This window comes from Solanum lycopersicum, chromosome 7, assembly GCF_036512215.1.
Source record: "Solanum lycopersicum chromosome 7, SLM_r2.1".
Taxonomy (NCBI): Eukaryota; Viridiplantae; Streptophyta; class Magnoliopsida; order Solanales; family Solanaceae; genus Solanum; species Solanum lycopersicum.
Window position 1 is genome coordinate 65,471,823 of NC_090806.1, and position 23,033 is coordinate 65,494,855.

General features: G+C 32.5%; 2 protein-coding genes across 4 annotated transcripts; one reads left to right on the forward strand and one right to left on the reverse strand.

Annotated features, from left to right (window-relative positions):
* The first annotated feature begins 6,567 nt into the window (after positions 1-6,567).
* Positions 6,568-13,440, forward strand: LOC101253003 (protein THYLAKOID FORMATION1, chloroplastic). The gene is made up of 5 exons (XM_004243257.5): positions 6,568-6,941; positions 7,794-8,061; positions 9,784-10,000; positions 12,522-12,637; positions 12,982-13,440. Exons 1-5 carry the CDS (start codon positions 6,752-6,754, stop codon positions 13,070-13,072), a joined length of 882 nt encoding a protein of 293 aa, XP_004243305.1. The 5' UTR covers positions 6,568-6,751; the 3' UTR covers positions 13,073-13,440.
* On the reverse strand, positions 11,540-22,411 carry DGK1 (diacylglycerol kinase). Of its 3 annotated transcripts, NM_001247547.2 has the most exons (14): positions 22,006-22,380; positions 21,341-21,562; positions 21,054-21,176; positions 20,812-20,940; positions 20,423-20,508; positions 19,193-19,316; positions 18,084-18,132; positions 17,626-17,708; positions 16,308-16,375; positions 15,391-15,465; positions 15,084-15,171; positions 14,875-14,991; positions 14,238-14,534; positions 11,540-12,067 (listed from the first exon to the last, which is right to left on the reverse strand). In NM_001247547.2, the coding sequence occupies exons 2-14, from the start codon at positions 21,545-21,547 to the stop codon at positions 11,978-11,980; spliced, it is 1,536 nt and encodes a 511-aa protein (NP_001234476.2). In that variant the 5' UTR covers positions 21,548-21,562; positions 22,006-22,380; the 3' UTR covers positions 11,540-11,977. The 3 variants fall into 3 exon arrangements, with proteins under 3 accessions (NP_001234476.2, XP_025887602.1, NP_001304033.1); XM_026031817.2 differs by lacking the exon at positions 11,540-12,067 and having other exon boundaries at positions 13,875-14,534; positions 21,341-21,556; positions 22,006-22,411; NM_001317104.1 differs by lacking the exon at positions 11,540-12,067 and having other exon boundaries at positions 13,894-14,534.
* Positions 22,412-23,033: the final 622 nt, after the last annotated feature.

Sequence of the window (23,033 nt, forward strand, 5' to 3'; positions counted from 1 at the left end):
TTTCTATTTGGTATATATATATAAAAGAACGCAGTTGTATACAAATCAACTGTATAATTCGCTATATATAAAATGAGAAAGAGATAAAGACAAAATAAAATTGGGCAGAGGAATATTTGTATTGTATAAGTATATAGGACGAAGATATTTGTATTTACAAATGTATATACAATTTTCTCTCACTTTATACAAATAGAAACATAATTTATACATTTAGTTTCTGTTTGTATAAGCGACATAGGCGAGGTGGCGAGCAAGATTTGAAAGAATGGCGAGCACGATTAGGGAGAGGGGAGAGAGGAGAACGAAAATATATGTATATACAATTTTTTCTCGCTTTATACAAACATAAATACATTTTTTAAAATTGTGTTTGTATAAAAGTTAGAGGGAGGGAGCGAGCGAGAGCTTGAGGAAGAGAGGTGAATGACAAATAGTTTGTTATATGGTACAACTAAATTAAAGTATAGTTATAGCATTTAATTTAATTTATTAGTTTGTTATTATATATAATATATCCTAGAAAAAAATTATGTTTTCTTTCATCGAATATCTGAAAACTCATATTAAAGCTCTGATTAAATTTGAATCGTATTCAAGTTCAAAATCTTTGATTAAGAGTGAAGCACTCCATATTGGTTAAAAAATTCAAAAGTATTGGCTAGAAAAACAACAATCATGTTGGTTAAAAAAAGCAAAATTGGCTAGAAAATTCTATGTTACGTGTAGACATTTGTGAAGTATATATAATACACTGATCAACTCTTATTTTATTCTCCTTGATCTTTTAACTAATATACTTTTAAGATCCTAACTGGCTAACCATCTTTCCAATTGATTTCTTGAAGTGCAGTTCAGTTAGTTTTCTGAACCCCTAACTAGTTTTTTTCTGAATGTAATTTTATGCGCATACGTTTAAATTAATTGAACTTAAATACATGTATTAGATATCAGAAGAAAAACAAATCGACAAGTAAATAAGAAAAAGATAATCTAGAAAAAAGGTGACCTCTACCATACCGCACCCAACCCATCTTCTCCTAAACCCATTTCTCTTTTGTCTTGTTGCCTGTCCGGCTATTCCCTTGTTTTCTTGAGTTCGCAGTAAAAAAAAAAGCTACTTTTTTCTCTTTAGAATGTATAAACGATCACTCAATTTTTATTTTAAGAAAAAATTTACTAGAAGGTGAAATATATTATAATTTTAACAGCGAAAAAAAAAACTTTTTTCTCGTTACCCAGCCTGCTAGTTTCTCATTTTAATTTTTTTTGTCCCGATACATCGCTGCATTCCCTGCGATAAATTGAGTACTTGGAGAACTTCAAAATGACTATAAAAGCTAAGATGATTCCCATCTAGGATGTGTGTTTGGTAGGGAGGAGAAAAACGTTTAATCACTTTCTATTTAATTGATCAAAATATTATTATCTTTTTTAGAAAAAAAAGTTTTTTTTAAACGAGGAAAAAAAATTCAAATAAGAAAAACTAATTTCTTAAAAATGAATAGAATGGCTTTGCAATAAAAGTAAAAATAAAATAACACTCACTATTCACTGAGATATATACGACCCTGAATATTCTTTCTTTTTCATTTCTTGAATCAACCATATAAAAAGAAATCGTTTATAAAAATTAAACTCAAGATTTCTGTCTATATAATCTGGTAGTTGAATTTTGTGACCACACATTTCTTACTATTATTACTTACTTAACTATATATAATATTATGTTTCAATGGGGTGGGGCTAGTGCAGAACCATAATTCATGAAGGATGTGGTGGTGGAGAATTGAAAGATATATACATGGTAGAAAATAGTTCCAATTAAACATGAACATCTAAACAAAATATAGTTTGGTATGGTGTATCTAACAAGTGATAATAGTCAATAGTCATGCTATTAGTTGGTCCACATATTTATCATCTATCAAAATATGTGTTGGGACACAGTCACCAAGCTGTTTATTAAAAATAATAATTACAAAGAAAAAGAGAATTCGTTTCTTTACCGGCGAATTATTTCTTTTGGTATTGAAAATAAAATAAAATTGAGTGGTCATTTATGTATTTCGGAGAAAAAAATCATCGTTTTGATTTCAAACTCTTGTTTTCTTCCCCTAATAAATGTCCTCCATTATCCAATTTTGGACTCAGATTTTGCAATTTATAAGTTTTTGATAAAAAAAAAGATGACATAAGACGTAAATTCATGTATTGTGGACTAGATTTGCCTTACAATAACTGGGATCATCAAATCACCTAGAGATTATGAAAGGTTCATAAAAGCATTACCGTTTTAAGGATAATTTTAAAATATTATAAAAATAATCACGTATTTTTTTTTTAAAAAATAATATTTAATATATCGCATGAATTGAAATGGAGAAAGTATCAAGAATATAATGAGAAAAAACAAGATAATTTTATCTTGATTATTTTTAGAAATCATGATATACTATTTGAGGTACAAGAGATGAATGCTAATACTAAAATTAATTAACTACATAAAAAAAATAAAAGTATTGAGCAAGCTTAAGGAATCTCTTTATTTTTTTAAAAATAAAATAAAAAATGATTATGGCATTCTGAGCCATTTTATTTATCATAAAATAAGAAACAGAAGTCTTGAACAAAAAGGTGCCAAACAAACTAAAGATAACAAGCTTAAGGAATCGCTCATTCTTTTGGCCAAAGTATCATTAGGCAACTAAATATCCTTTTAATTAGTTGTATTCTTGAAATTAACCCTACATAACAAATCCAATACAAAATGCCATAGGCGACTATAAATAATTAATAAAAGTTCTCGACTATCCCATTAATATATTACTTCCTCCGTTTTAAGAAAAAACGTATCTAATTTAACTTTAACACAAAATTTTAAAAAAATAAATACTATTTTCAATTTTATAATTAAATATAGTAAAATATTTTTAAATTTATGCCTCTAAACGTAAAAGTTAAATATATATATTACTAAATACATTAAAGTATTACATAAAGTCATGATTCTTGGAGAAAAAATGATTTAAACGAATCTGGGGGACCAAAGCCAGTGGTTTTTTCATAATAAAATTAAAAACAAGTTCCAAAAGTTCACACGTGTTAAGGGCCTGTTTGGATGGGCTTATTAAAAGCAGCTTTAAAAAAGTACTTTTGAAAGTGTTGAAACTTATTTTTAAAATAAGCAGTTATGCGTTTGGGTAAAAAGTGCTGAAGTTAAAAAAAAAGTTGTTGATGTGTTTGACAAATAAGTGCTGATAAACAGCTTTTTAAATCAAAATGTCTGAAATACCCTTAAAAGCTGTAACATAATAAAAGTTAATTAATTTATATTTTACGGTCATAAATAATTATATATTGCTATCATTCACATATTTCTTTCTCATCACAAATTATTTATAAGAGGAATATAAACTTATTATAGATTTTAAAGATATATAATTTGAATAGATTAAAGAACGATTTAAGATTTTATTTTAGTTTCATCCATGGGTAATAATAATTGTCTATCATTCACATATTTCTTTATTATCACAAATTATTTATAAGAGGAATATAAATTTTTATTTAAGTTATATGTGCAACTTATTTTACATTTTAATAATATATAATTTGAATAGATCACTTGAAAGATTTAAGATTTATTTTATTTTCATTCATTAGTAATAGTAATTGTCTATCATCAACACGTGAAAAGGAAAAAATAGAAGAAAGAGATGTTAGGGTTATGTGGGTAATTTGGAGATAGTATAAAAATATTAAGGGCAAAAAGGTAAAAATGTGGTCAACTTAAAACAGCTTATAAGCTGGAAAAAAAAAACACCCCTACCCCAGCTTTTAAAATAAGTTTTTTTTAACTTAAAATAAGCTGTTTTGAGTATTGTCAAACAGCTAAATAAGTCAAAAACTAGCTTTTAAGTTAGTTTGACCAGCTTTTAAGCTGAGCCAAACAGGCTCTAAATCTCTCCATGCTTCTATTTAAAGCCACCAAACCATGTGCATTTCCACTTTGGTTTAGCACAAGCAAATCAATTTCCAAAATCTTTAATCTTCCACTTTTTAGATTAGTAATTATTTTTCTCTACTTAAAAGAGAAACTAAATTAGACTATTAATTACATTACAAGGGGAAAAAATGATGGTGGCGGGAATCAAGTCTTCTCCGGCGAGTTCCTCATCAGAATCCGGCAACCAATGGTGGCCGAGATGGTTTTCCGGCGCCGGAGATTCAGGGAAGAAAGCATTCATGGATGATCAGAAGCGCAGGGTTAGGGATGCTGAAAAGGCTGAGAAAATTATGCACCTTATCTTGTGGGGGCCCAAATAGTCCATTCTAATTTTCATAATATTAGTACTAATTTTATAAATTTCTTAGTTTTAATTATCTTTAAGTGGAAGTTTTAATCTGAATCAGTCAAATCTGTAGGAGAGTATGTATGTATATATAGAGATCTAGAAGTTTATTGTACTATAACAATGGCTAGTTTAAATAAATTAAAAGTTAGTAGTCTAATGTTATCCTTCTCTTTATTTTTTTTTGTTTTAGACTATGGAATTACTATGACGCCATATCTTTTTTTTTTCATTATTAGAAAATTTGAGAAACTTTTAGAAAATAAAGATGTCTTAGCTTAAGAAACTAATAAATTAGAAATTTTAATTTATGACTTTTTGGTTTATATTTTTATATGATTTATTTTATTTTTTTAGTCAATTTTAAAAAGGATAACACGTTTCTATAATAATTTAATTTTAAGTATTCATTCTATTTTTAATGATACGATTTATAGTTATACAAATATCTTTCATTTATTTTAGACTATAAATTTTAAAAGTTTTTTTTTAAACTTCAATTTCATATCGAATTAAAGTAATCACAAATAAAGTAAGTCATAAATTAAAAGTCAATCTAAACACCCTCGAATCTTGTAGCCTAGTAATTCATCGATTCACTGTACTAATGTTTCTGCAAATTGTGAGTATTTCGAGTTATAAATTATGATTAAATTTAAAGTTTTAAAATATCATTAATAAAGCTAATTATTAACAATATTTCTCTAGTAAAAGATTAAATTTTTTTCGTCAAATTAATATGACGAAGTAAAATGAAATGAAAGCGGTAAAATTTTTTGTATCTTATAAATACCGTAGAAGCACTTTACTCTTTGCTTTATAACGTCTAGGCATCCTATAGCTCGAAAGTTGATCATAGCAATTTCCACAACTAAGTTATAGTTTGGAATATATAAAAAATAAAATAAAGAAGTTAGGTTTTGGGATAATATAGTTTAATTATGAATTAATTAATAGGCCCTTTGCTGCTCGAGTTCACATCATGTTGGCATTTTCCTACATGCATTATTTTGGCAAATGTTTTGGAAAAGGTATTATAGCATATATGCTTGTGGAAATTAATCTTAACAATAAAGTTGTATGGTTCAATTATTATTAAAATTTTATATTCTCATGGTCTGAAAATATAGTCCCATATGGGCCATGGACTGAAAAAATGGAGTATGATCACAGTTGCATCAATCAGCAATGTGACGAAAGTTTTTGATTCTGGGCCTGCTGTATGAGCATTTTGGCACGGGTGTGCTTAGGGGCTCAACGCGTAACCCCAAATTATAATTTCAATGTATATAGTTAGAGTTGAATATGAGTTAATTTTGTATTTTGTCATTAATGTAAAATTCTATATCCATATATCCATATAGTATATTTCATTAGTAAAATCTGAAAAGAATAGAATATTTACGTTTTAAATACTATGAATAGATGGAAAAATAAACAAGTGAGGCTTCAAGCAGAGTTTGCTAAAAGGACTCAGAGCCACTCAAACAAGTTCCTTTTATATTTTCCTTAAAGCAATGCATTTTCCCAAAATATAATGCTTTTCAAATTAAATAAAGAATTAATACATCATACATTCATTGTTCTCTCTTTTATTTAAGGTGTGATTAAATTTTAGAAGACAATTTTCCCATTAAGTATCATTTTAAAAATTTGAATCCTCATCCATATGAAATAAAAAAAAGTATCAATATAACAGCATGTCAAAATGACCTTTCTGGCTATCTCCAGTTACTAACTTGGTGATTCTCTGGGACTTCTATTTCTTTTCTTAGACATAAATCAATTTTCAGTAGTAAATTGCGAAACTATTATGGGAGTAAATTACTTTTTGTTGTGATGATAATTATTTTAAAATTATAAATGTAAATTCGTTTAAATAATTAGTAATGTCTGATTTACTATGAATTGGTTTCTCACCATTTAAATCGATATTTCTCACATTCAATCTAAAACTTTATTATTTTTAATTGAAAAATTAATTTAATCATAATTAAAAACTTAATTTTTTATCGTATTTATCTGACCTGACTATCATGTTCAAATTTATAGCTACTATTCTTTGAATTTGATTGATAAGTCTATTAAGATACCAAACTACACCACCACTTGGCATCTAGCTTACAAGTTACAATAATCGTTCGTAACCACAAAAAGGAGTAGTACACAACGGATTCAATCAGTACACGTGTTGTGATATTATTCGTCTATTGATAAACATTAAATATGAAAATGAAATATCCTAAAAGCCATCGGATAAGCCCTCAAATCCAAACCTCACACTCCATTTCTCCTTTCTCCATTTTTCACAGAAAAAATTGAAATGGAATACAACTCTATTCTCTAAAGCAACCAACAGTTTCTTCTTCTTCCTCTTCTTCTTCACCGGTAGAAATATGGCGGCTGTTACTTCAGTATCTTTCTCGGCGATTACTCAATCGGCGGAAAGGAAATCCTCCGTTTCTTCGTCTCGTTCTATTGATACATTTAGGTTCCGTTCCAACTTCTCCTTTGATTCCGTCAATGTTCGATCTTCCAATTCCACCTCTCGCTTTGTCGTTCATTGCACGTCCAGTTCAGCTGCAGGCAAGTTCTCTTTATTGCTTCGAATTTGAATTAGGAAAAATTAAACTATACAGTAACTTTTTTTCATCTAATTTCTGTTTTAGTTTAATTTCTCAGCTAATTGCATGATTCTGTATGTGTAATGTTACAATTGCTTAACTAGTTACTATTTGTTATATGAAATGCATAAAGGTTGAATTTGGATCTAGATATAGTGTATGCGGATGTTTTCTCGTTGGAATTGCTTATATGTTATTTGAAGTATTGAGAATATTTTACAGTTATATACTCTCTACATTCTGCCTTATATAGATGTTTTACACTGTTCCATTTTTGTACAACTTTTAGAACTTTCACGAATTTAAATGCATTAACCTATTCCTGTTATTAACTTTGGTGTGAGATTTTTTTGATCATATAAGTTCTTGACCATTGCTTAAATATTTGTTAGCTCCCTAATTAGCTTACAGGATGATTCATTCATGATATTACTTTTGTAATGCAGTGTAAATTAAATGACCTTACTTCTTCAAAAAGAATTATCAAGTACATATACTAGTCAAATTAACATATTAGACTCCATGTTCATACTAATAACATTGTATAAAATGGATTGGAGGGAGTACTATTTATTGCTAATGAAAGTTGAATTAACTTGTTAAGGGGGAAAACATGGATATTGAACTAACAGATAAAGTAAAGTTTTCTCCTGTTTAATATTTCTGTCTACATTCATGCAGCTGCCCGCGTTTTCTGCATTCACATTTTTCGTCTAATTTCTTTCTCGTTATTTATTCAGTTCTATCTTAGTGATTTTTCAAGTGTTTATGTTATGAGGTAATAATGCAGCGTGTTATATTGAACTGTTTCCAGATTTGCCAACTGTTGCTGACACTAAAATGAAGTTTTTGACCGCTTACAAGCGACCAATTCCAACTGTCTACAACACAGTGTTACAAGAGCTAATCGTGCAACAACATTTGACAAGGTACAAGAAATCCTACCAATATGATCCTGTGTTCGCCCTAGGTTTTGTTACTGTGTATGATCAACTTATGGAGGGCTACCCCAGTGAAGAGGATCGTAATGCTATCTTCAAAGCATATGTAGAGGCGCTAAAGGAGGATCCTGAGCAATACAGGCATGCTTAATCCATCTCTTGCCACTTTTTGTTGCTTTTTACTCCTTTTTTGTTTATAGGCACACAAATAATTTTTTATAAGTGACGGGATGCTTGCATTGAGCTTTCCAGTAAGGTAGTTTTAGATAAAATATAAGTTTAATTATCATTAAGATTTTCTTGGAGAATGGAACCAAAACCCAAGATGAACAGGCTTAGCCGTATTATGGAGTTTGAGAAATGCAGGTGTATGATTTCTCAATGAATGGAAGTGCTATTCAGAATTAGCTGTAGAACCCCTTGATCAACTTTTATTTACTAAGAGGTAGCTCACTGTTATCCTTAATCTAACAGTATCTTCCTGGGCTTACGAAGAGGAACCCATGATTAAACTGAATAAAGTAACCCCATTCTGAAGTGGATATGTCTATTATAAGTTTTTTAACCAAGAGATTACATTGGATGAGATTGATCGAGCAAATTATACATTTTCCACTTGTAGAGTGTCATGAGACCATTTTAGAGCCACGACTGACACCTGGTATGTTCTGACCTGACTAACGTAACCCATGCCTCTCAAAACAATCTCAACTTATAGAGTAGGTTTCATAACCAAACTTCGTACATGCTTAGCAAAACCCAAATATAGTGCAACTACTCTCAAGTTCTGAACATAGTATGGAAAATTCTCAATCATGATTCACCCAAAATGCTAGAATAAGAAATTAGATTGATGAAAAGAGTTGAATCATAAGTACATCTTTATATACTAGATAGAATACCAGGGAGAGCCTTTCTCGCGGTAGCCAAAAGTGTCAATCTTTATCTTGTTAAGATAATTCTAATATTGTTCTAGAGTTTGCTCTATGTACTCCATCAAAAGGTTAGGTTAGTGATATAGAAATAGGCGTCTCCTATTTCACTAAAGAAGACTTATCTAGTGTAAATGCAAATCTTTGCCTTAGGAATGAAGAAGATGTTCAACTGTAAGAGGTAATTGTTTAAGACTAAAACCATGTGGCCTATGAATTGAAGTAGATTATGTCTCTTATGCCTTGAAGAAACAAACACAGAAATATAATGCTGGGAGCAGAAAAAATCCAAGGACCTTAATCTTTAGTGACTAGAGGTTAAGGTGTTGATTTCCATTCAAACAGAGACTATCTGATTTTATTATACTGAACTGTGCCACAGTTTTTGTGGCTTTTTTTCTTTTCTTTTTATAGTTACAAAAAAAAAAAAGAAGCTTGCCACAAAAGCTCAAGCCTTAGAATTCTTTGTTAAAAAGGTAGATTGTAATTTGAGGTGGCTATATTTTAGCTAAAAATGAACCAACCAAGAAAATGCCGAAACCATGCTCCATTTATTTGAAACTTAATAATATGGGAAGATCTTCAATCTTCTTTTAGATATTTCCTGTGCATCACCTTTTAAATATCAAGATTCATGGCCATCCAATGTAAGAAGGTTAGAAGTTTTTGTGGATGTTCTTATTTTTATTTATCACATTCGTTTGTCTGGAGTAGAAATGAAATGAGCAAAATGGATATTGATGATTCATATAGCTGAGTGCCAATAGTTTGGGGTTTAGGCATAGATGCTGTTGATGTTACTGTTGTAGTTGTTATAATCTTTTGTCTAACATTGAGTAGATTTATCAGGAGTGTAGTGACCTTTTATTATGATGTATGCCCATGAATCTTTTCCTTTCTAGAGATTCTAACTTTCCCAGTATGTTTATAGAGCTGATGCACAAAAATTAGAAGAATGGGCTCGTACTCAAAATGCCAATACACTAGTTGACTTTTCATCCAAAGATGGAGAAATTGAAAACATTTTCAAGGATATTGCACAGCGAGCTGGAACCAAGGACGGCTTCTGTTACAGTCGATTATTTGCGGTTGGTCTCTTTCGCCTACTTGAGTTGGCAAATGTAACTGATCCAACCATCTTAGAAAAGGTATATATCATAACATTCTTCATAGTATATTTTATATATTACAAGAACTTCCTGCTCGTTTATGTTTACTTGGATTACTTAAATCATCTAGAAACACCACAAGCTCTATGGTTTGTGTAAACTTGTAACACTTCGGGAATAATTATGATAAACGTGTCAAGTAATTTAGTGTCAGAGAAAAGGCTACTCATGATCAGGAGTTGTAAGCCCATATCCGGGTTAGAAACATATAGTTTCAATTTCCCTTTGCATAACTAATTACCCGGTGCATTTTAAAAAATGGAACAAAATATGAACAAGAACAAGAACATATAAACTTTCAAGAATTCATCTCAAATAGAACTCTAAAAATTGGGAACCTGGTTCAAGTCATAATACTGATGACACATTTTCCTTTAGAGCTTCTTAAGTTGAGGCTAGATATTCACTCATGTTTCTGTGCTAGCCTCTATACTTTATTACCGCCAGAAATGGAAAACCTACCGTATCATTCTGGCTGATGTCAAAACAGCAAAGTGAATGGACGAAAACCATTCAGAGAATTAGAGAGTAATTTCAGAGAGAAGGGTCATTCCCCTTGTTGCCTGGAATTAGACATGATCAGGCCGTCGATTTAGTGATTTTCACTTATTTTTCTGACATTTGGGGACCAATTTCCTGCTCTGCTTTATCAAGAAGATTCACACTCCTGTTTCCTGCTCATGAGTATTAATAGATTTGCTAATAATGTCTGTTGCAAAAGAATCAGCAGATATATTCTTTCATTACTATTTACTTCAGGTAATTCCCAGCCATTAGCAACAGCATTTCCCTATAGGACCATTTGCTGCTAAAGCCTCCATATCTAGTCTTCTTTTTGCGCCCTTCTGTGAAAGTTCAGTGGCAAGCTTCTTCTTTTTTCTTAGCATGAAGCCTAAAGCCAATTCCCACTGTTTGATGCCAGAAAAGTGCACCATAGAACACTCCGGTCTTCTGGACTTTTTCCTGTTCAAAGTGAAGTTTCTTAAAAGAGCAGAAGACTCACTTTCAGCACGTAGATCACTTAAAATTTGAGGTTTTGCTCTATATAGTTGGTTATGGTTTTGGCCTAGTTGGCATGAATACTTTGGTGATGAACTAAATTGATTTTAATGGGATTATTTTATACATAAAGGCATTGAAGCTGGACTGAGATCTCAGAATTGCAGTATACTATTGGAGGGGGTTGACTTGGTTATTTTGGCTTAATGAAAGAGAATTCACCTGTACTTTTGGCACTTTTTAACTAATTCACATTTAAAATATTCCTTTCAGTTACCTTGCCCATTGTTACTGTTTCTTTTTCTTCTTGAATCTTGACATATTCTTTTTTTTTTTTGTAAAAAAAATGAACATCCATGAGTGCTAGATCACACTAGAAGTAGATATGAAGCAATAGATTCTTAAAATAAAAGTGTGTAAAATCTTACATGGTTGTTTTATGATATAAGGTAAAACTCAGACCTGTGCATTGTATGGACTAAAACTACACTTCGTTGTCCGTAACTGTACAAATTTAACTTTCAAGAACATTGAAATCTTTATTCCATAAAACATGGTTATGCGGGGAAGTGTTAATACTGAAGTCAAAGGTATCCGTCCTCAGAAAATCTGTGAGAAAGATAATTGATGGCACTCATCCTATAACAAGTAAACACACATGGATTAATAGCCAAAGGAACTCTTTCTGTTATTGTCTGTGCAAGTTTCTTGAATGCATTTAACCTGCCCATGATATCTCTGGAATTGTACCAGAAATATCAGGAGTTCTACTATGTCTCTCTGTCACTTTAAGTCAGCGACCAATGCTAGCATTTCTTAATTGCACTGATGTGTGATTGCTAAATGATGATCTTCACAAACAGTTACATCCATCACAAAAGAGGGAAACGGGGGAACGAAGAAAAAGTTCAAACCATTCTTCTCATATACAACATATCAACTCCATTAGGATGAAATTCAATGTCTCTCTAAACGAAAGGCGAGCAAATTCCTTAATAGCGCCCATAGTCTAGGCTTCCTCCCATGAGACCTATTTTGTCTCTTAACCTGCACAAGAAAGTAAAAGGTTTCTGTGAACCCTCTATGTAATTTGTATGAAGAGAATTAAATTGCCCTGTCTTTGTTATTATAGAACAACACTCTTTTGTCTTTCATGAAAATTCTGTACAGCAAGAAGGCTAATATGAAGACTCTCCTTTAGTTAGAGTTCCTCGTTGTACTCTTCGAATGAGGTCTTTGGTGACTAGGTTAGTTTTCAAGAATTTGTCTAGCAAAAAGAAGAACACAATTTAAACTTAAGATGGTCTTGAGTTCACTTGCCATAAAAAATGTCACTTGTTTGGTAAAATAACAATGGTCCTGCTTATAATCAGAGTAGCTAGTGTAGCAGGTTTCCTGAATGTGTTCATGTATAGGTGAAACCCCCATGTTTATGCTCATATAAATTCCAATGCACTTAGACGAGAATATCATTGTTGACTTGTGGGGTAAAACATGACAGCTTTGTGCCGCACTCAATGTAAATAAGAAAAGTGTGGACCGGGACCTTGACGTTTATCGCAATTTGCTGTCCAAGCTGGTTCAGGCTAAAGAGCTGTTGAAGGAATACGTGGAAAGGTTAGAGCTTTTTCTTGGTTCAATACTCTTCGATATCCTTTCTCTCAACTATTTTCTAAAACTATTCAGCTGCATTTTTCTCTAGCATTGATAAGCTCTAACAAGATTCTGTTCCACATAATCTACCAGAAATCCATGACTTTTCTCTTCCCTACCTCTACTTATCCACCTCATTCCCCACCCCAGGAAAACACTCTTGTTTATGCCCCTTGTTTCCCTTCCTCTCCTTCTTTTACATTCTTCACATGTATTTTGGTATAGTGCAAATACAGTCAATCAAGACTTTGTCTGGTGAAAATACTTTTACCATTTTATCTCAATTTTATAATGTGTGTGTTGTTTAGGGAGAAGAAAAAGAGAGGCGAAAGGGAAACTCAGAAGGCCAATGAGACTGTGACAAAATGCTTGGGAGACTACCAATATGCTGGGAGGTAAGGGAGTCATCATTTTGTACTCCTGCCTGGACCTCATTGACTTGTTCCACTAGCGGAACATTCCATGTACAATAGAGCTCAGTCTCCAAAGATCAGGCAAGTTATATTAGAAGATCAAAGTTAAGTTGAATGTTTTGTTATTACAGTAATTGAGATATATCGCAATGTTCATTATTTCCTGCTTAAACAGAATAGCTTTATTGTTGCAACTCTCTCTAAATTGTTTGTAGATAAAGCCCCTCTGTAGTGACAAAAATCAAAGAGTTACTCAGCTGTCATGTTCTCTCATTTTCTTTAGTTCTGGTTTTGTTTCAAGCTGTGTAAACATTGCTTTACGACTATCTTATTCTTACCAGAGTACTGATAAAATCTGTTGAATTCTGCTGTAACAATTCACTATGTAGAGATAGCTCTTCAAGTGGTGGTGAGTATTCCTCCTCACAGGAAGTTCGTGAAAGTAAAAATGCAATTAGATCTCCCACCGTATCCTCGAAGATTAGGGCCTTTTAAGTCTTACTTCAAAGTACTTCATCAGTCATTTGATTGAGGATTTTTTGAAGTTCTGTGTTTTTCTCAAAGCACATACTTAATCAAGTTAAAGCTTAGATTGGTGCACTAGGAGTTAGTTTTTTTAGTTGCTAAAGTTATGCACAATTTTCTTAAATCTTGAAATGTTAGACACGGCTACTTCAAAAGGAAACATTTTATACACTCTCCATTTCTAGTGATTATAGACATATCCCACCACTGATCTGCCACTAAAATATGTGGTCATATGCTACAAGTCAGGAACTATCTCAGAGTTCTCAATTAAACTCAGGCTTTAGATTGAGTAAACGTAAGCATACAAAAATAATGAAAAATATATCTGGTCACTTTTAGTAGAGAATACAACTTTAAAAGCCAAATAATGTTCTGGCTAAATAAAATCTAGCCTGTTAAAGGTTATAATGGTGACTTCTAGCATCTCCTTTATCATACACCAAGTCAGCAAACTTCCTCCTATACACCAAATGTTCACGAAATTCTCTATGCAAAACCTCTAAAATATCCATGTCTTATAAATTCGACATGGAGCCTTGTTATGCCTACTATACAGCAAATGTACTATAGAGGTAGCAGAACAAAGAAGAATTATGGAATTAACTGAGACTAGAAACATCAACCTCATCTGGAATTTTGAAAGTGTCTGCTGCCCCGAATTTCCTCCGTTCTTCATTGACCGAATTTTCTTCATCACTATCGACCTCATCAGCGTCATGACTGAATTGACTTGAGGGATCATGTATACTTTTGGCTCTGCAGTCGTGGGTAGCAAGCATCTTGACTTGGCCTAGATGAGAAATTTCTACCACAACGGTGTCATCATTTTCAGGTAGAGGCTGCTTCCAGGGTTCCCCATCAATCCTCATGAATGTATGATCAGCTGCTCCTTTCTGAAACTCAAACCGGATTCCATGCGCCTACAAGTACGAAAACCATAAGGAAACTCAATCTTCTGACAAAATGACCTCTGCAAAGAAACTGGTCATGGTGGATAACTATTTTATCAGGGCCACAAGCAATAATTTAGACAGATTCTGCTACTACATTTTGCTTTAACAAAGCAAAAGTTTATGGGTCCTATATTCTATCTGTTCAATTTATCTTTTTACTGGATAACTCTATCGGTTCAATGTTTTTATCCTTTCTTGCAAGTTGCAATACAAAAGACAGTTGATCACTAGTAGAAACAGAATTTCTTATCGGTTGACATACATACACACACAAATATTTGTATTAAAACCGCAATTTGTTCCTAACCTGGGCAAGACGTGTCCCATGTCCTTTTGGAGCAAGGAGGACCAATCCATGCCAAGCATCTCTGAATCCAACAACCTCAAGAAGGCCATCGTCTACAAATGGAGGAGTCAAGTCCCTCTGTCCATTAAAGAAATATAAGCACGTCAGTGTAACTACAACAGAATAAAAATTGATTCGGATTTGGGAAGAAGGTTGTTCCGAATGCATACATATCGACGTTTGTTGCTATTTGGTGTTCCCCAGGGATTTAGTCCACCGGAAAAGCTAGGCAAGTTGAGGCATACAATTGACCTGACACTGCATGTACAATTGGACAACAAAAAAAGAATAGTTACATGTAATTCATAGGTTGTTCTACAGGAACCAGCTTCATCAAGCATAAAGATAGATGCAGTAATGCAACCAGAAACAGGTTACAGGAAAACAGCAAAAATGTTGTATTTGAAGAATGATACAGAAAAGTAAAATTATCAAGTCATCATCTAAAGTTCCTATACTAGAAGTAACTAATATTACCTGGGTGGGATGTGAAGGTCTTGCCATCCACCCTGCTTTTTCATTATCTTAACCTTAGTCAGTTGAGCTATGTTCCTGCATTAAATTAAATTAGCTGCCACCAGAAACCAGAAAATTCTCATAAGGTATACCCTCATAAGAGATGATGGTAAAATAGTCAATCAATACGTAATTAAACCGTTTTATGACAAGAAAAATTCTGATTTTTCCTTGAAATTCTTGTTCAAGTTTATACTCGCAACTTGGCACAAATTATGAACAGGAAAAATGCTGGTTGGAAAATAATGATAGTTACATAATTTGTAATTATATCTTTCTATGTCAAGTTATTCTCATGGTTTACCCGGCAAGTAATGCAATAGTTCATCTATTCTCACAGTCATGTATGCAGTATGCAGGAACAATCAACTTTTGTAAATTTAGTGTAGAAGTTGCTAATATATTGGCTAATTATGATGCTGACAAACTACTCTACTAAGTTTAAATAAAACTGAGAACTTTCAAAGAGATAACACTATTTTAGGATGAACTAAAAAGAAAAAACCTTTAAATTAGAAAAAAAAGTGTCTCACTAAGTTACCAAGAGCTATCATCAAGTTCACATTTTCATGTTTCCGGCAAGAAGATCAAAACAAATTTACATGGCTATTTAAAGTTAGCACGTAAAAGCAAGGTATCATATTACTGATGAAACAGATAAGTAAAAGTTCAAGCAGATTCTAGAACTGAATATGATCATCTCAGGAGTCTAAAACTATGTGACTATTCCAATTGTGATTTATCTGTTGAAAAAATAATAAGTTGCAGCTTATATCAGACCTTCAAGAAGGTCAAGCTTCCACAAAAGAAAATATAGTGCTGTTGAGCTGCAAAAGATTTGGAAGAAGTTGTGTTACAAAACTACATTGAAGACTCACTTTGAAGAAGGATGAATGAGAGGAGCAAAAAACCATCCTTGTGTACATCCTAGCTTTAAATATGAACTCTGTGGAGCAAGAAAAAATCGCTTTAGGCATTCCTTTCAAATATTATTTACTCTGAAGCAATCGATGATTTCAGGTAATTTGAATCATTTACAGAATGTTAAAAGATGCTAGAACCCTACCTCAAGAAAAAACGATGCAAATAACTTCATTTGAGCTAGGATAGAGATACTGTGAATTCCACTTAGTTACTAAATGCGAAGTAAATTAGCATGGTATTATATGGCAGTTATATAACTTGTTGCATTAATAATCTTTAATTCGTCGATAGAAATATAAACTCCACTCCTAATTATGAGCTTAACACCCCTGAGCGGGAGAGCCTAAGTATGGCATTTCTCACTTTGCTTTGCTGCTGACTTGATATCCAATTTTACAGTTGGAGGCTGGGGCTAACCCTCATTTATCTTGAGTACCAGTCATTGCAAATTGTTTTACGAATAGTTACTAGAGGCATAAGCAATATAAGAAGGAAAATGCAAAATAGTGAAAAAAACAGCATTACTACCAGTAGGTAAAAGCACCATATATCTTATTCTTTCACAGATGATCCTATATCTTATTAAGCATAATATCATCTACTTCCCCTCTGTCAACGTATTTAAGAAAAGGAAAATAAAACCAACTAGTATGGACCTTGATCAGTTTCTTAACCGTTTCTTCTTCAAATCACCTATATTTCTAGCAATGACTTCAGAGCCAACCATACTAATGTATTTATCTAAACATTAGCCTAGTCAACAACTTTAGATTACTGGGTTTCCACAAGGATATGATAAACTAGGTTTTATAGGAGGTCTATGGCAGACTAATCAAGACAAAAGCTGCACATGTATTTTTCTTTGATCGATCTTATGTTTTCATCTGTCTCAACAGTCGGGGAAGTAAAGCTAGAGAGTCTCATTAATCAAATTTCCATAAGCTGATACCTAAAAGTTAACACAGTAGTCATTTTACTTTTGGCCTTCTTTGTGATAAAACAGAACATATTAAGACTCATCACAAGATAATACAGAATACCAAAAATCTTGACTCCTGCTATCAAGAGTCCAATCCCACATCTTCAACTTATTTGTTTTGTCACAGCAGTCATTAAATTGAGAGTAATTTTCTTTTCTCCAAGATGGAACAAAACAAAAGGTCCAGAGCACAAGACTTGGAACAATTAACTTCAAATTGATTTGCAAAGACTCAGAGGGAAAAAATCAAAGAAAAGCTGTATTATGTTAATTTCCGCCATCCACTAAACTACCTGATTGACAAGTTGGTTTTTGAATTTGTCAGGGTTCATTTTCCTCTCTGAGTGAAATGCATAAGATACTTGTGCATCCATCCCTGATAACAGATAATTCGTGTTAATGTAGTACTAGATGACTGACAGAAGAAGCAAAGAAATAACTTCAGATCATAGTCTCTGTAGGTTAAGGCATTGTCTTATGCAATAAGTTATTTCTGCTATCAAGAGATTGTAGATCTTCAGAAACAACTTTCCTTCATATAATTTTAGGTCTACCTCGTCTTATTTTGGTTACTTCTCTAGTTGATGGAAAGATAATCATTTCTTATAGGTATTGAACAAGATAAGCCCTATGCCCATCCTCATACTTGTATGTCCAATAACTAATCGATATTATTAATTGGCCTGACAAAACATAAGAAGTTAAATGGCTGTATAGAATTTAATTCCTAAGCAAAAGAACATGCACTTACCCATGCTGAAGTAATTCCAGAAACCTCCACGGAATGTATGGAAACCTTCCTGCATGTTATTAGGTTAAAAAGAGGAAAGAAGTCATGGGCTAACACTTTGAAACAGACCAAGCTAAGAATATTGTAACTTGCAAAAGCCAGAAAGTACGCATTCACACTGATAGATATATTTATGCATGCATATTGATTGACATAACCATATGTTCACTTTTCAATCTCAATCAATGTCAATACATTTGAAATTGGTATGTCAAAATAGGAACCTTATCCGAATATGCCCCACCCTGGGCTTCATATGATTACCCAACTACAAGTAAATACACAAGGAAATTCCTTTGTAAGGCAGTAAAATTTACTGAATGCAGAAGCTGATAATTGTAAAAGATACTGATTCTTTTACATACGATTTACTCTTTCAAATCGCAGTCAAAACATAATGGTGAATACTTGCAGTTTTCCTTTTTCATAGAAGATTAGGCTTGAACAACTTAATGCAATTAAATTATATGTACTCCAAGCCATTAGCAATAGTGGTATCTCCATTCAACCATATCAGTTTAGCCAATTTTTGAAGACTCATTTACCTTTTTATGTGTGAAATGCTGAAGAACAAATATCATATCAACTCCAATGGCTATTCACTGTTTCTGCGACACTATTCAAGAACCTTTTTACAATTACAGTGATTTTTTGGTTCATCTTTTCTCTCAAAGCAAGAAAATTCATGTTGTAGAATATTCCTTATAATCAACACTATTGCTGAAAGCCAAGAGTATCATAAAAATAATGAAATAAATTACTTGCAGTGATTGTGTACTCGTACAGTAGGTGACTCTATTGGATGTTATTAGCCATTAGATTAACAGAAGACTTAAAGGTGACACCTAGATTTATTTATTTTACTGTGGAGCAAGACTCTACAGAAGCAGAACCAGGTTTAATATACTATCAGCAAAGACATAATACAACCAAAAAAGAAAGAAAAAATGAATACTAGTGACCAAGATCTTATGGAGATACAAATAAACTGTATGAAAGTGTGTGCTTTTCATGTTAGAGTAGATAATTTCTTTATAAGACAAATGCACTAACAAATAACGATGTCTTACCACGTTCAGTTCATCAGATGGAGAAACCCGGTGAAAGGCATGCAAAGAATGAGGCAATTCAAGCAGTGCAACAGGATCACAAGAACCAACTTTTGGTGCCCTCATCCTCATAAGAATGTGCCAACTGCATAAAGAAATTTTTTTAACACCGGTTGATTGAGAATGAGCAGTCATGATGCACCATTTTTTATACCATGAAATTATATTACTCCTAATCCTAGAATACTTCAAGAAAAGTCTGCAATCATAATATATATACCATACTAAGAGCTCGTTTGGTTGGGGAACAAGTTATCACATGATTGTTATCTCACCCTCAATTTGGGATAAAAACAACACAACAAGTCCGGGATAACTAATCATGTGATAAGTTATCCCACGAATATATAACAACCAAACATGGGATGAACTCATCCTAAATTAATCCCCGGATTAGTTATCCCATCGTACCAAACGAGCCCTAGAGTATAGGATATAACAACAATAGAAAATTTCCCAAAAACTTGAGCTTCCAGTTACTTTCGAAGAGTTTATTATGGTTGTGTACAACAAAAACAAGGCACTTAAATCAACAAAAAAGAATTCTTCATGTTAAGAACTTAAGATTGGTCAATTATCACAAGAAATAGCATACACAGAAATCTGTTGATCCTTACCAATATTAGATGACAAGCACAAAACAATGGTGTATATAGCAATCTTTTCTCAACTACTGTTTAGATTATGAACCAGTAGAAAATGGAGAGACCGCGGCTTAAGAGCATGTTATGCTGTTCCAACTCTCTTTTCATGGAAGCTAGAGCTTTCACAACTTCATCAACCCAAACTATAATATTCCTTGACTCAGCTAGAGACCATATAAATATTGGCCAATTTCCATGAAAGATAGATCTTTAAGGAGGATCCACATATTATTACACAAAAATATATATTACATCAGTGTCATCTTTGCATTTGTTGTTATATTTTATTTCTTTACTTTTGAGTCAAGAAAAACAATAACAGTATATAATAAATGAGACCCCTGATGTCTGCACTTCAATTAACTATACATCACAAGCTCTAATCTCTTTAACGTATAAAACAACAATATTCAATTTAACCTAGACAATGCATTCAGCTTGTATCACTGCCAAGAAGTTTAAATAAAGAATTAAAACTTGATCATCAAGGGATCAAAAAAGAAAATTAAGAAAATCCACAATATTACATATGAACTAACAAAATAACCTGTCCATCTTCATTTCCTTTGCATTCATTACTTGCTTCAAAAAGGAGATGACAGAGTTAAGGTCGGTCCCTGGATTCTTCTTTCCCTGTCAATTACCGAAACTACACATCACATAAAGTATCTTTCTCAATGCTAAAGACCCACTAACTAATGTATTATAGGAAACAAAAGACTTTTATGAGCAATTTTTTTGTATACGCGGATTACAGATTGTTTATACTTTATAGATATTTTCGACATAGTATAATAAAAACAAGAAAACAAACATAGCGAGACACCAGGCAAGCAAATTGAGAGCTTTTGCACCACTGTATCGAGAGCTAAAATTTACATGAAAATATACTTCACAAAATCTAGTGAGTCAGCGGTTTCTGCTACAGATCCATACCCAGCCAAAAGCAAATGGAAGGTTATTTCCAGTTCCCAAAGGTACTGTTGCAATTGGAGGTGGCTGAGATAGTTTGAGATCAGATACAACTCCGAGAAGCCAGCCAGCCGTTCCATCTCCACCTGCAACCTAATATATATTCAACGTCAATATGTTATGCTGGAAAATAATCATCTGGCCCTCTGGTCAACTTATGAGAAAACCTGTTAAAATCATGAACCAACTCAAAGAATTCGACTCACAATAATTTTCATTCTCTCTTCAATTTCGGCAGCAAAGTGATCACCATTACCCTTGAGCCTTTCTATATTCAAATACAGTCTACGTAAAACACTATCAGGAGCTTCATCTCCCAAATCAAAAACCTGAAAAGTTATGTAACAAAAAGAATTATATAGAAGCGAAATAATATATACCATGTTCACAGAACAGCTTGTCCAGTTAGAGTTGATGAACACTAGCAAAGTACCTAATTACTTGTGCAGTCATTTCTTTGGCCTATGTAAATCAAGGGAATCAGCTTAAGTACCTGATATTTGTTAAGAAGATGGCGAAATGTACGAAGAAGTTCTCCTCCAAGTTGACCTCCACTTTTAGAGTTGACGAACACTAGCACAGGGCATGTTGGTACATCAGGTAAACGTAAACTGTTGCTCGAAGCATTCGGTGCAAGTATATAAGTAGGAATATAAAAGTCTCTATGGATGTTATTGTGCTCGGACTCAGAATCTGCCATTAACTCCAGCTGCAGCTACATTAACAAACAAATTGCTCATAAATAAGCAAAACACAAATAAGGTAAAATGAAGTTCCATTGAAATTAATAACTGGTGTTATCACATTTTTCAGCAATGAATTACTTTAAATACACTCAAATCATGGAAATTACTCTGTTCAAAGGCCGTGAGAGAAATTTCAACAAACATGTATCCTGCGGAAAATACTGATTCCTCATATCGACTTAAGTCAAACTTCTTCGTAAATTTACATTCAGCACATAATCAGTCGTCTGACGTTCAGTTCAACTTCTAAAAACCAAAATTCACATAAATTTCTACACGCAATTCAGATAGGAAACAACGATCAACAAGGAATTGAAAGCGATTGACTTCGTGCAAATTCGATCAAATTAAACGTTGCTTCATGAATCAAACTGGAATTTCGAATGAGAAAAAGCAGAAACAGAAGATTTACCTGAGAAAGAAAAGTATATGAATTATGCTACGTATGCAGAGCGATATTCGGAAGAATCAGAAATTAAGCGTGCTGCGTGCGTCAACAGTAAAGGACTTTTGGGCGAAATTCGGATCTATAAAGGAGACGGAAGGAAGAAGGATGAAGACGCGTGATGGCGCCGTGTGCGAGTGAATTTGACTGATTCGTTGAATTATCTTAATGATCACATTGGCCTAACATATACTTACTAACAGTTTTAAAAACTTAATGAAGTTAAGTAAATGGAATCAAAAATTGAAAATCATGAGGAAACTGTAAGGGTGTTTTCCTTTTTGCAAGTTAGTTATTGGCTTTATTTTGAAATTTCCCCTTTTTTGTTTCCTTATATTCACTAATGGTAATGCTCTGATTAGTTGTTTTATTCAGAATTATTCTTGTTCCGGAGGCGCCAAGAAAAAAAGGGCGTAGTGGAATTTTGAGACAAATCAGAATCTTCAAAACGTCTTTTTTAGACAACACAGAGTAATCGGTCCCTCTAAAGTTACCTCACATCACACCTTACCTACTCTTGTTATTGATCGTGATATTTACTTTAAATCATACTATTTTTTATCGTAAAAATTTATGAGGTGGTGATATTTAATTGAACTCATATTAATTTAATATGATTAATAGATTAAGTTATGATAAAATTGCGTGTTAATTATTATATTCTAGTGATAATATTAAATTAAAAATATATATAATTTATATTATCACTCGTGAATAACTTATATTATCGCTCGATTATAACAACTTATCCACTAAAGTAACTTTATCCCTATTTATTTGGTACTAAACTATTTTCCAAAAAAGTCATCACAACCAAAATAGAAAAAGTCAAAAGGTACATAAATCTTCCCTCATATTTGGTTTTGTAATACTTAAGCCTTTTATAGTTTATGATAATCATGTCTATTTGAGGTTAATATTTTCTTTGGACATGTAGCTTAGATTTTTTAAGTTATTTATTTTTTGTAAACATAAAATTTCATAATTTTTGAAAA

Bases quoted from the DNA above. Each gene is read 5' to 3' on its own strand.
- LOC101253003 (XM_004243257.5), top strand. From the start codon at position 6,752: ATGGCGGCTGTTACTTCAGTATCTTTCTCGGCGATTACTCAATCGGCG. The intron at 10,001-12,521 runs GTATATATCATA...AAAACATGACAG, and splicing joins ATCCAACCATCTTAGAAAAG to CTTTGTGCCGCACTCAATGT. The intron at 12,638-12,981 runs GTTAGAGCTTTT...TGTGTTGTTTAG, and splicing joins TTGAAGGAATACGTGGAAAG to GGAGAAGAAAAAGAGAGGCG.
- DGK1 (NM_001247547.2), bottom strand. From the start codon at position 21,547: ATGGCAGATTCTGAGTCCGAGCACAATAACATCCATAGAGACTTTTAT. The intron at 20,941-21,053 runs GTGAGTCGAATT...AATATATATTAG, and splicing joins AAGAGAGAATGAAAATTATT to GTTGCAGGTGGAGATGGAAC. The intron at 17,709-18,083 runs GTAAGTGCATGT...ATCTGTTATCAG, and splicing joins CTGGAATTACTTCAGCATGG to GGATGGATGCACAAGTATCT.